Consider the following 14010-nt stretch of genomic DNA (forward strand, 5'->3'; position numbering starts at 1 on the left):
CCCTTCTTATGGCTATACTAAGGATGGCGTATATCAGATCTGGGATACATATTTGTGGTTCTCACCCACGATTGGACGGCTCAGTCAAAAGGCAGTTTTATGCTGGCAACAAAAGAATCATACGAGTGGTACTTGGGCAAATAACACACGATATCTGGGATAGCTATCATTAAAAATATGTTCCCAAGTAATAGTACTCCAGGCCACTGACTGGTTTGCTACTGACTGGGCAAGGCGACCTGGCATTAGATGATCAGCTCCAAACGGAACCCACTGGATCTGTGGAACCAACCTGTGGCCCTGGCTTCCTCCAGGGTGGATAGGTCGCTGTACTTTAGGATTTGCCTGAAATCATGGGCGCGTTACTAAGACCATTACAACTCCAGCTAATCTCCCCAACTTGAAACAAAGGTGGACGCGATCTGTTTTTAAATGGTATGATCACTTAGCATCCATTTTTGTTCCATCTGCAGGACTAGAGGATATCATGTGGTATGTAGAAGCCCTTAATAGATACACTACAAAAGCGCTCAATGATTCTCTAAATGGCATCTCCCTCCTTAATACCGAAGTCTCACAAATACGCAAGGCAGTCCTACAAAATAGGATGGCCCTAGATGTCCTGACAGCAGCACAGGGTGGCACTTGTGCAATTATCAAGACAGAATGTTGTGTGTACATCCCAGACTATCACAAAAATGTCACAGGACTAATAAAAGATAGGATGCTCTTCAATATCCTTCTCTCTCTCTCAGTAATTGGTTAGCTTAATGGTTTGGAGAAGTTCTGTGGCCAAATCTCCTTTTCGGGCTTCTCATTCTTATCGCCTTATTAGCCTTAATATGTTGCTTTGTTCGCTGTTTCTCTACTTGGTGCCGAGACTCCATCGCTGCAATGACTTCACCACGACAGATGATCCTTACCATGCGCAAAGATACTTTTTCACTGTCAGCACTGGATTCAGCTGCCTCCGCCTTTCGTAACTCCCCTATACATTCCTCCACTGATCAATGTTGACCTGAGTAGGTAGGGACAGCTCTACGCCCCTATTCAGCAGGAAGAAGTTACAGAAGATAAGACCTTCCACCTTCAACCACCTTAAAGATTTAAGGGTCAAAATTATTCAGGAGGCTGGCTGAAGAGGGAGCAGGGGCTGGCGCCTTGCACCCCCTCTCCACCCACTCCCCTTGATAATATGTATGACATTTCACAGGCACCCCTGACTGCCCTGAAAAAAGAACAAATGTTTATATTGCAGAGATCACAGTCTTGTAAGGCAGGAGTCTCCCTTTGTTTGCAAATGTCCTTGAGATTTACAACAAAGAAGTTACCTTATCAATAGCCCAATTTCCAAAGACACATAACTCAGTTCCTCAAGCCCATCTGCAAGCCCTGCAGCTAGTACACCCTAACATCTGCAAGCTAGCAATGGGAACTCCAGCCAATTAGGACGTAGAAAATTACTTTGACCTACAAAAGCCGCCTTCACAACCATCCCCCCCAGGGGCGACTCGGGTTAAATCCTTGGGGAAGCTATGGGGACTGAAGTCAACAAAGTATGTTAAGAACACTTACCTTCTATGTATGCCCCGGGTTTCACAGACCCAGAGAGTGGACCTACTGTAGTGGGACATCCCACTTTTATTGTCGCTATTGGGGCTGCGAAACCACTGGTGACACAGCAATATCAGCTAATTCGACAGACCAGATCCCAAACTGACCTGGTACAGGACCAGAGCGAATGGATATAAGATTCTATCCATGATAAAGAAAAAGGGGGGAATGAAAGACTCCGCATATAGACACCCCCCCCCAGCCATTGATTAACTAACTGCTTCTTGGCTTTTCTGTAATCGTTTGGCTTCGCCCTTCCCCTGTTAGACCCTTCCCCCAGTTAATTGTTTAACCGCTCTCTTGCCTTTCTGTAACCGCTTGGCTTTTAGGGGGTGATACTGGTCTCCTGTTTAAACAGGATACCTTATGTGCATAGTCATGTAGGCAAGGGGGGGTCGCCTAAGTATGTGGACCTAGTCACGTAGGCAGGATGTTTCTCTGCTGAGTAATAAGGTCCACTCCCCCTCCTCACTCCCCCTCCCCACCTTTCTCTTCGTGCGCCGGGGTCCTTCAAAGCCAATCTACAAACACGGAGTATGCCTTACATTCAAACCAGCCAATAAGAACCTTGTAACTATGTTTCTGCTTCTGTACGTATGCGCTCGCTTCCCCGAACCCCATAAAAAGGCCCTGAACAAAGGGCTGGCGCGCGAGTCCTTTTGAGACTTGATCGCCCGCAGGTACCTGTGTCAACTCAATAAACCTCGTGCTGTTTGCATCTGATCAGTGGACTCGGCTTGGTTTTTGGGTCCGGGGGTCTCCTCCTGAGAAGGGGTCCATTCCGGGGTGCTTGGAGCCCCGGGGGGATCTTTCACTGTGTACCCCACTCCAGCATTCCCAGGGGACCCCATGCTTGCATTGTACTGGAATGATGTATTTCATTTAAAAGGATTTTTTAAGGTTAACGGCACCTAGAATCAACTTCCATGGATGGGACAGCAAAGGAAAGGAGAAGCAATAGACTTTGAAGTCAGACCTAATCACTGGTCACAAGTCCTAGATAGGATTTGAGTAGTTAGTAGTAGTGGTAGTATTACTAACTACTTTTGACAAGTTACTTCAACCTCTTGGAGCTTAACTTTTCCCAACTGTAAAATGCTGAAAATAATGCTTTCCTTGCAGGTTGCTCTAAGGATGAGAAATGTCATACAGAAAAGGCCTAGTCCAGAATGGTTGCAAGGGAAGTTATATTATCAGATTACAGCCCTTGGTGGGAGCAATATAATTATTATGATTGGCTTTCAGATGAGAAGAAAGGTCACAGGGGTTGTACCAGGCACTGGGAAATAACTGAATTTTTAGCACTGGTTCTCCGTTGGTTCTGGATACACCTGTGCAAGAGAAAATAACTGCTCAGCCTCATCACTGGAGAGTAACCCCCGGTGAAGATGAGTGGCAGTGACTGACAAAGACAGGAACATGGTTTTAGCAACTGAACAGTGGGCCAGCAAGAGGCGTCTCCAACATCACTTTGCTCATCATGTAAATGGGGGATTATCGCGCTGGTGGATTAAAGCTTCTGCCTTCAGCTCAGGTCATGATGCCAGAGTCATGGGATCGAGCCCCACATTGGGCTCTCTGCTCTGCAGGGAGGCTGCTTCCCTTCCTCTCTCTCTGCCTGCCTCTCTGCCTACTTGTGATCTCTGTCTGTCAAATAAATAAATAAAAATAAATAAAATAATAAAATAAATAAAAATAAATAAATAAAAACCTTTAAAAAAAAAAGATCTGTAAAGCACTGTGCAAAAGGAAACGTGATTTTCAGGTGCAACCCCGTTTTCTCGTGCTGACCAAGGGGCAGGAGAACATCCCAGCTATCATCACAAACATAAGAAGGAAGCCTTTTGGGGACGGTTTCTACTGAGAACCATAAGCAAAAACCCTGACCTCTCAGCAGCTCCCACTACCTCTGAGAGTCTGTAAAATGCCTAGTTCCAGAACCTTGGCTGCACCCGGAATCACCAGGGAGCTGTTAGCAAATGCCTGCGCCCACACCCCACCCACAGAGATTCCGACCTAATTATTCTCCAGCAGGGCCTGTCTGTGTAACAGCTCCGCAGGTGACCTCAGGGGCAGCCGGGGCTGAGCATGCTTGTCTAGAAGTGGTTCTCCGCTGGAGCCGATTCCCTCACTGCCACCCACCCCACCGCACCCTTCCCTGGGGAACCCTTGGCAACATCTGGATATACTTTCGGTTGTCGTAAGTGGGAGCTGGGTGCTTCAGGCATCTGACGGGGTCAAGGCTCGGGATCCTGCTAACAGCCTTGAATACCCAGGGCAGGGCTCCAGAGCAAAGAATTATCTAGCACCTAAATTATCTAGCCCCTAAAAAAATCATGTGTACTGTTGAGAGGGACCACCCAGAGGACTGGTTTAAAACAGGCAGTTGCTGGGGCGCCTGGGTGGCTCAGTCAGGTAAGCATCTGCCTTTGGATCGGGTCATGATCCCGGGGTCCTGGATTGAGTCTCGCATCACCCTGCTGAGCAGGGAGTCTGCTTCTCCCTCTGACCCTCCCCTTTATGCTTTCTCTCTCTCTCTCAAATAAATAAATAAATAAATAAATAAATAAATCTCTTAAAAAAAAACACAGTCTCTGACTGTACCGCACAATATGGCTTAGCAATATTTCTGGTCTCTCCTGCTCCCTGCTCTCCAAAACCTTCTCAGTCCCCCATCAGGATATAGGATCTATTTCCCCTCCCTCTTGAAATGAAGAAGGTGTTTATGACAGCCTCAACAAATAGAATGCAGAGGAAGTAACACTGCCTACCTTCTCAGACTTTGTCACAAAAAACCAATATGGATACACACACACACACAAATGTCTGTATGTGTGTGTGCATGTATGTGTGTATGTATGTGTGTGTGTGTGTGTATATATATATATACACATATATATATGGCTATATATCTCACATCTTCTTTATCCATTCATCAATCAGTGGACAATTGGGCTGCTTTCATAATTTGGCTATTGCAGATAATGCTGATATATAAACATTGGGGTATATGTATCCCTTTGAATCAGTGATAGACACACAAAAAATATTACTCAGCCATAAAAAGGATGAAATCTTGTCATTTGCAATGACATGGATGGATCTAGAGAGTATTAAACTAAGTGAAGTGAGTCAGTCAGAGAAAGACAAATAACCACATGATTTCACTCATATGTGGAATTTAAGAAAAAAAAATGAGGAAAGGGAAAAAAAGAGAAGAGAGAAAGAGGCAAACCAAGAATCAGACTCTTAACTATAGAGCACACACCCACGGTGACCAGAATGGAGGCGGGTAGGAGGATGGCTGAAATAGGGGTCGGCCATGAAGGAGAGCACTTGTCTTGATGAGCACCGGGTGTCACATGCAAGAGTTGAATCACCATATCACACACCTGAAACTCAACTACACTGTATGTTAAATAACGAGAATTTAAATAAAAAACTTAAATGTATGGCTTTTGCTTGTCTCTCTCTCTCAGAATAGGCACCTTGGCCACCCTGAGCCAACAAGGATGAAATCTAGCTGTCTTAAAAGCTACTATGTTGGTGTAGAGAGACCATATAAGACAAACAGCCCCCAGCTGGCACCAGCCGTGCCTTCAGATGATTCCAGCTCCACCTTCTGGTTGCCCCTGGTAATGACAAGTAGAGCAGAGGCCAGATGTCTGCCCAGATGTTCATTAGCAAAGAAAATCATGTGAAGGTTTTGTTTCTACAAGGAATGTTTGTTTGTTTGTTTGTTTGTTTGATGCGCAGCAATATACAGCCAGAACAAAGCCCATCACGATTCTGTGAAAGATCCATGCCAGGCACCCCTTGATTGGACCCCTGATAGCAAAGGCTTTATATACTTTTACAGGGATTGGGCTACTCACATACTGAGCCCATGCCCAACCCTGCAACTTCCCCTCCATCCGTAATAAGTATGTCCGTTTACTTAAGAATTTCCCTCATTCATTCCTGTTGTAATTTCCATGGGACTCTCTTTCTTTTAGTCAGCAGGAAGCTGGAAAGGGTCCACCGTAAATCCACCAGCTTAAGGAGTATTTTTGCAATTGTACAGAAACATTAGCGTCAGTGGACCCAATGCAGGCAAAGGAGGAAGCCATTGGTTTGCCCTACGTGTCACCAGTACTAAATGCAAGGGAACAAGGGACTAGATGCCAACAAGCGGGTGTCCTTTGAAAACACCAAACACAATCCTGAACTACCTACATTTAATGTCATTCCTTTGAATGATTTTCTACATATAACTGGAAAATACCTCCGTGTAAGCTGAAAGGGCATTAAAAAGAAATGTGAATTCATTCGTCAGTCACGTAAGAGCATGGAATCTCAGAGAAAGACTTCAGAGCAGCCTGATCTCAGGCTCCAGTCTTTACACGGTCTTTGTTTTCTTCATATTTGGGTCAGAGGGATAATATTGGATGTGGCATTTCAAGTTCCCCTGTGCTGTTTTATATTTCATACCTCGTGCGTGAGCTCCAGTTCTGCCTTTAGAATAAAACTCATTGATCTGTGTCAACTACCCTTGCATTAAAAAAAAGCAGAGCACTGGGTGTTACATGCAACTAATGAACCATTGAACACTACACCAAAAACTAAGGATGTACTCTATGTTGGCTGATTGAATTTAAATTTTAAAAAAGCAGAATGTAAAACTGCAAAAAAATAAATTTAATTATATACGTGGTACAGTTGGACATTAAGTATTGCACATCTGCCCCTTCCCTAATTTTTAACTTTTTAAAGTGGATGTCAAAAAAATAAAAGCATTTTGCTCTGTCCTGCGGCGTGCACACAGGCCTTGATAGACTCATCTATCCTCAAAATGTTCGGAACCACATTCTGAAAACAAGGAGTTACTGAAAGCCCTGGCCTTGCATTGATTTTCTTTGATATACTGTTCGTAAGGAAGATGTGGTTTTGAAAACAAAGTAGTTTTATTCCATAAAAAATACTTCTTAAGCCCAAAAAGTAGTATGCAGAGTTTTCCTTCTTGTTTGATAATAAACTACCAAGATACCCTTCACAGAATAATGCTAATAAGTCAGCACTTATATATAAAAGAACAAAATTCACTCAGTCTATGACTCGCCTGTTTTGTGTGGCTATTGAGCAGAGGGAGTCCCAGGCACGTGATAATATTCAGTAGTTCTAAAAATAATAACGAAGGAAGATTTTCTTTTTTTTCTTAAGATTTTATTTATTTATTTGATAGACAGAAATCACAAGTAGGCGGAGAGGCAGGCAGAGAGAGAGAGAGAGAGGAAAGAGGAAGCAGGCTCCCCACCGAGCAGAGAGCCCAATGTGGGGCTCGATCCCATGACCCTGAGATCTTGACCTGAGCCGAAGGCAGAGGCTCTAACCCACTGAGCCACTCACGTGCCCCAGGGAAGATTTTCATTAACAAATGAATGTATTCTCCTTGTCTTGAAGGAAAATGACCACTTGACACCAAACAGAGCAGAGCCTTCAATGCTAACATTTTCACAGACTTTTTCTTCCCCAAGTGAGACAGTTCTAGATGAGCGACCCACTAAAACGCACTTGAAGGAGCTCAACTCTCATCTTTCTAAAAGCTCAGGAGAGAGTCAAGAAGAGAATGAGAAGACAACTCACAGATTGGGAGAAAATGTTTGCAAAAGACACATCTCGATAAGGGACTGTTATCTGAAACATGCAAAGAACCCTTAAAACTCAACAAGAAGGAAAAGACCTAATTTTAAAATGGGCCAATCACCTTAACAGACACTCACAGAAGAAGATACACATTTGGTAAACAAGTGTGTGAAAAGATGTTCCACATGGTGTGTCCTCAGGAAAGTCAAATTAAAACAACAAGGAGACACATCTACAAGGATGGCCAGAAACCAGAACACCAACAGTGCCCAAGGCTGGCCAGGGCGTGGAGCAACAGGAGGTCTCATTCACTGTTGGTGGGAATCAAAGTGGTAGAGCCACTTTGACAGACAGTTTGGCAGTTTCTTACAAAACCAGACGTGTTCTCATCATATGATCCACGAATCGCATTTATCCAAAGGAGTTGAAAACCTTGGTCCACACAAAAATCTGCATGCAGATGTTTATAGCAGTTTTATTCTAGTTGCCAAAACTTGGAAGCAGCCAAGACACCCTTCATAGGTGAATGGATAAAATAAGTGGATCCCAAAATTGCAGTACATCCTGACAGTGGGATCGTAATCAATACTAAAAAGAGGGGTGCCTGGGTGGCTCAGTGGGCTGTGCCGCTGCCTTTGGCTCAGGTCATGATCTCAGGGTCCTGGATCGAGTCCCGCATGGGGCTCTCTGCTCAGCAGGGAGCCTGCTTCCCACCCCCCTTCTCTTTGCCTCCCTCTCCGTCTACTTGTGATCTCTCTCTGTCAAATAAATAAATAAAATCTTAAAAAAAATTCTTAAAAAAAAACACTAAGAAGACATGAACTATCAATCCATGAAAGGACATGAGGCAAATTTAAATGCACATTACTAATTGAAAGAAACCACTGTGAAAAGGCTGCATCCTTGTATGATCCGATTATAGAATATTCTGGAAAAGGCACCGCCTTACGGAAACAATTAAAAAAAAATCAGTGGTTTCCAGGGATTGGAGTTGGGAAAGGGCTGAATGGGTAGAGAACAGAGGAATTTTTAGGGCAATGAAACTACCTTGCATGATACTATAATAATGGATATATGTCATTGTGCATTTGTCCAAGTGCATTGACTGCATAACACCAAGAGTGAGCCCTAAACTGAAAGTCAAGTACAGGTTTTGGGTGACAAGGATATGTCCACATAGGTTAAACAATTATAACAAATGTATCACTCTGGTAGGGGGGGCTATACTGGTCATGGGGGGAGACTAGGTATGTGTAGGGGCAGAGCCGTGCGGGACATCTCTGTACCTTCCTCTCAATTGGGCTGTGAACCTAAAACTGCTCTCAAAAAATTAAGTCATAAACACACACAAGCATGCACATGCACACACAGACACACACACACACACAAAGAAGGAAAAAGGCAAAGAACTATGCTAGCACAGAAGAGAGGAAGCCTTGTCACCAACCAACATAAGGCAGCTTGACCTTAAAAGTCTGCAAAAAATAATTTGGCCTGAAAAAATATGCAAAGTCATCAACTGAGAAGATCTAGCTCTGAATTTAGGTGGTTTATCATTACCAAGCCATCAGTTTAGTACAATAACAACCATATAATAAATGATAATAATAATAACAACAATGAAGATATCTTGAGCATCAATTATATGCAAGCCCTGTTTTAGGCAAGTTAAATGAATAGAACTCATTGAATCCTCCCAATACTCTATAAAGTAAATCCCGTTGTCATCTCCATTTTGCAGACAAGGAAACCAAGGCACAGAAAAACTAAACCACTTTCCACAAATCACTCTCCTAAGAATTAGCACAGCAAGGACTCAAACCCAGGCTGCCCAGCTCCAGGGTGCATGGAGCTCTATTACGTCACTGCAACTATAACTTGTCACAAATGCAGGGAAGGAGAATGTCAGGATACAAAATAGCAAGAGTTGTCTAGGCTTTGTGCAGTGCTGGCTGCTTTACCAGCTTTATCTCATTCAGTCCTCAAAAAAAAAAAAAAATGCTTTCCCCTTATTCCATCTATGGGAAACTCAGAGAATTTATGACTTGCCCAAGGTCACTAACTGATCAATGACATAGCCAGTGGCCAAAGCCTCGTGGACAGACTCCAGGGCCCAAAGCATCATTTCTCACAACATGCCACCTCTCTGTTGGAAGTAACCTATGGTCCTCTAAACAATCTACACAGTGCTTGATGACATGGAAAGAAGTCCTGCCCCAAGGCACAACCTCTTTTCCAAAGACCTTGTAGGAGAGAAAGGCAGCATGGTGGAGTAGAATGAGGGAAGACTTGAAATCAGACAAACCTGGGTTGAAATCCCAGCTCTAGCAATTACTGTGTAACCTAGAATATAGATCTCTGAGCCTGTTTCCTGACATGTACAAATGGGGAGAAACTCCTCTAATCACTATGGTGACCCTGAAGGTCAAATGAAGCAGTGTGTGAAAACGCCGGCCCCTGGAGACCTTCCCATCATTTACAGCCCTGGATCCATTTCCTTGACCACACCGGGGTGGGGGGCGCCCATAAGTGCATAGGAAGTCCATCTCTGCTCAGGTAGCCTGCCTGCCCTCGGGCTGAGTCATAGAGTCTTCTTGGCAAGCCCCGAAAGAAAAATTGCACAAATACGAGCTCTCCAGATTAGGACCACATTCCCTCAACTCCCAGCATTTGCCCTGGGAGCCATGGGGAGCTCCGACCATACCACAGCTCTGTTAATGAGGCTGCCAAGCAGCGGGGTGGCAGAGAGACCAAGAGGGCATGAAATCGTTACTGACATTGCCAACTTGGCCTAACAGGGACCCAGGGTGTCAGTTGAGAATACCATAAAGCAAATTAAGGGCTTGCAAATGTTTAGATCAACTGGGAACTGCATGGTTTGGTTTGGGGCTTGGGTTTGTTTTGTTTTTTGCCTTTACCAAAAAAAAAAAAAAAAAAAAAAAAAAGGATTCAAACTTAAAAGCACATAGCAGAATTTTTTAAATAAAAATATAATTTAAAAAAGCAACTAGGGGCACCTGGGTGGCTCAGTGGGTTAAAGCCTCTGCCTTCGGCTCAGGTCGCGATCCCAGGGTCCTGGGATCGAGCCCCGCATCGGGCTCTCTGCTCAGCGGGGAGCCCGCTTCCTCCTCTCTCTCTGCCTGCCTCTCTGCCTACTTGGATCTCTATCAAATAAATAAATAAAATCTTTTTTTTTAAAAAAAGCAACTAAAATTCTAATGGTGTTTTAAAACTTCAGGTGATAGCTTTGCTCCTTAAGTCATTCCTACTATTTGTATATACTCAATCTCTTTCAGTTCCCTACTGGTCATATATGACACAGTTTAATCATTTTAAATGGCCCCTTAGCTACACATAAGTGGATTAAACAAATTTTAAAAAGCTTCCAGGAATAACTCTCTATTGCAGGTGTTTTCTTTATTTCATATTCCAATATTATTCAGAGTGGCTTTAAATCAGGGCTGGCAAACTACAGCCTATAGGCTAAATCTGGCCCTTTGTCTTTTTTCATAAATAAAGTTCTATTGGAACACAGTTAGGCCCATGTGTTTGTGTATTGTCTATGGCTGCTTCTGTGCTACCAACACAGACTCGATAACAGAGACTATTTGGATCTGCAAAGCCTGAAATATTTACTCTCTGGGCCTTTATAGAAAGTGTTTGCCAACAATTGCTTTTTTTTTTTTTAAGATTTATTTATTTAGTGGGAATTTTTAGCATGAGTGAGAGGGGCAGAGGGAGAGGGAGAGAGAATCTGAAGCAGACTCCAGGCTGAGCTCAGAGCCTAAAGATCTCACAACCCTGGGATCAGGACCCTGAGATCAGGACCGGAGCAGTAACCAAGAGTTGGATGCTTCTGATTATGCCACCAGGCACCCCTGCCAATCCTTGCTTTAATGTGAGTTCTAGGGAAGAGAGTCCTACAAGGTATTTCGTAGCACTTATCTCTACAGTAATTAAAGGACTCTCTGTGTCTGCTAATGCCTACTTGTCCTGCTGTGTGTGAGTCCCTTGAGAGGTCAGGACTATGTCTATCTGGTTCAATATTTTCTCCCCGAGGACAGAGCACACAGACTGACACACAGTATACACATAATAAATAATTGTTGTATAAATGAAGTAAGTTGCTAGAAAGGTTTTGAATTCTTAAGGATTCTTAAGAACATGACTCATAGTAAGTTCTCAATAATTGTATGTTTGCTAAGTAATCAACTGCATGGACTCTACATCTAGAGAATGGGTTTGTTTCCAAGGCACTGAATGACCAAGACAAATCCTAGTTTGTATTATGGTAAATCTCTTCTACACCATATCATTGGTGTCCATCTTCCCTCTAACTTCACAAAATCCTCTTTGTCTCGGGCCCTAATATTTGAGGCTTGGCTCTCATGGTGCCAGTCTCATTACTGATTTGCAGGGCTGGTCCTCCCTCCTGTGGAATCCATCTGTGCTTTACAGCGTGGTTCCCAATGGCCAGCAGGGGACCTGGGGGTAAGCTCAACCCAGAGTGCATCCCCAAGGTACGTAGGCAGTCTGCCCACTAACACTTGCATACAAGAGAAACTGGGAACAGATGCCACCATATTCTAGAAGGATACAGAGAGAGCTGGGAGGAAGAGGCCTTCTGGCCTACCACTCACAAAATGTATTTGTCATTTGGATATGGAAGGTGGTTTAATATGAAGGTGAGAGAAGTTTCACCCTCAAAAAGGCAATAAGATTTGGAAAAAGAACTAAGAACTTTACAGTTAGAGAGACTTGAGCAAGAATCCAAATTCTTACACTTATTCCCTGGGTAAACTTGAGCCAATTAATTTTCTCTGAGATAAAAATGCCTTCAAGACAAATGGAGGTAAAGTGTGAGCTTTGCAAGGGCATCGTGGCAGACTGAAGGTGCCCAATAGTGACAGGTGCTATACAAATTTTACTGCTCTTTCCCCTTCATCATTTAATGCCACAAAGAGAATGATCTTTGGAAATTTCTACTTACCAAGCATTCCTTTTTTGGAACTGGACAGACACATGTCCTTCTCTGCACTGGGCAGGGCAAAACTCACCACGAACACCTCCACTCCATCAGCCATGAGGGCCAAACCCAAGACGAAAAAAAGGATCCACTGGAAACGCCCATGGCCGCACTCATCAATGATGTTCTCGTACTGGTGGGCCAACTGCTCCTCATCCTCCATCCTCTCCGCCATCAGGTCAGCCTGGCCCCGAAGGCCATCTGCCCTGGAGGGCGCCATCTTGGCTTGCTTGGCCTTGACATCATCTGGGTGAGGGATGCCCTGGTACTCGCCCTCATAGATCTCATCGTCCTCATCATGGCCTTCTGTAACATCACTCTGTGCGTCCTCCTCTGGGTTGGACTCGTTGCCACGGTAATAGCCGTCACTGGCGGCATACCCCTCATAGCTGTCCTGATACTTGTAGTCATCCATCCCTTGGGTCCGGGACTGCCGGGTCGCCTCTCGAGCTATATCTCTTGCACCGTGGTAGAGGTTTGGGTTATTTCGATAACCATCATCCATTCTATGTACAGAGGCGTTAAAGGTAGAATCTGTCTGTGTGACTTCTTGGGTGATTCTCCCCCTTGGCTCCCAAACAGAGCAGACTGACGCAAAGACAATGTAAGTACCTTTTCACGTTCAATATCTATGGGAAGTCTTTGGAAAGTTCCAAATTCTGGTCTGGTCTCCTTCAGTGACCCAGCAGAGTTTTGTGGGGAGATGTTGATTAGAAATGGGGCCAGCTGTTTTCCTTGACAAGGAGCCCACAGGACTGGGTAGCTTGCTAGCAGGACTGATTTGTTCTGCTATTGAAGGTTATGCCCTGGGAGTACAGAAAAGGGAGAAAGGAGTGTCACAAAATACGGAAATTCTGAAAATACTCTCAGAAGGAAACAAATACGTTTACAAATGCCAACGCTAGGTGGAGGACATTTTGATTAGACATTTGGATTCATATCAAATGAATCAGGACTGAATCAGTGAGACAGAGGAGAGGGGGAGAAACAGCAGTGGTCAGAGAGGCCCTCGGAGGTGCTGAGTAACCTATGAAAGGAGTCAACTCTTACAAAAGAAGGAAAGAGAAAGTGGGCCAGGGATTCTCGAGACAAGATGACTTTGTGTTATGGGATGTTCTTTTAGAATTTATCAAGCCGGTGGCAACAGGGCATGTTTATTACAGCTCAGCTTCTGTTAGAAAAATGCCAGCTTTTCTGACTTTGTTATGAGGTGGCTGTGTGATTTTATATCTAGAATGCAGTGGCAAACCTCCAGGACCATTTCTCCAAAGGCCCAGCTCACTTTGAGACTCAGCACTTTGGTTCAAGGGCCCCTCTGATCTTGTCCTTGGCTGAGCTAAAGAGGAAAAGCTGTTGAAGACCCAGAGCTGGAGACCTTGATGCTGCTACATCAGGGCTGTGTGACCGTGCTTACTTCTCTCTGAGGCTCTGCTTTCTCATCTGTAAAATGGGGATAACAATAGTAACTGACTCATAAAATTATTCATAAAATGCTTGCAACAGCATCAGACCTGCGTGGGAAATATTATTTTAGCCCTGACATGATTGTTGCTCTTTTATTTTCCTAGTTCCAACTGTAGAAACCAGGACCCAGTATTATCAGAGCCAAGGCCAATCCCCGAGACCACCTGCTGATTCTCATGCCCAGCGACTGGCACCCTTTGTCCCAATCCCATCCTTTGAATCTCAGTTCTCACAAGGTTTGGAGCCACCACTACATGAAGCCTACTGTGTGCCAGAAATTGTGC

The 14010-nt window shown here is 44.2% G+C and overlaps 1 protein-coding gene across 5 annotated transcripts in view; it reads right to left on the reverse strand.

Moving 5' to 3' along the window:
• SV2B (synaptic vesicle glycoprotein 2B) overlaps positions 1–14010 on the reverse strand; it is a 188345-nt gene that overhangs the window by 65290 nt on the left and 109045 nt on the right. For all 5 annotated transcript variants that reach the window (XM_044230517.1, XM_044230519.1, XM_044230522.1 and 2 more), the window contains exon 2: positions 12227–13068. In XM_044230517.1, coding sequence (XP_044086452.1) covers positions 12227–12767 — 541 coding nt within the window. In that variant the 5' untranslated portion in view covers positions 12768–13068. The remainder of the gene's footprint in view (positions 1–12226; positions 13069–14010) is intronic.

The sequence above is a fragment of the Neovison vison genome, chromosome 13 (genome assembly GCF_020171115.1).
Source record: "Neovison vison isolate M4711 chromosome 13, ASM_NN_V1, whole genome shotgun sequence".
Taxonomy (NCBI): domain Eukaryota; kingdom Metazoa; phylum Chordata; class Mammalia; order Carnivora; family Mustelidae; genus Neogale; species Neogale vison.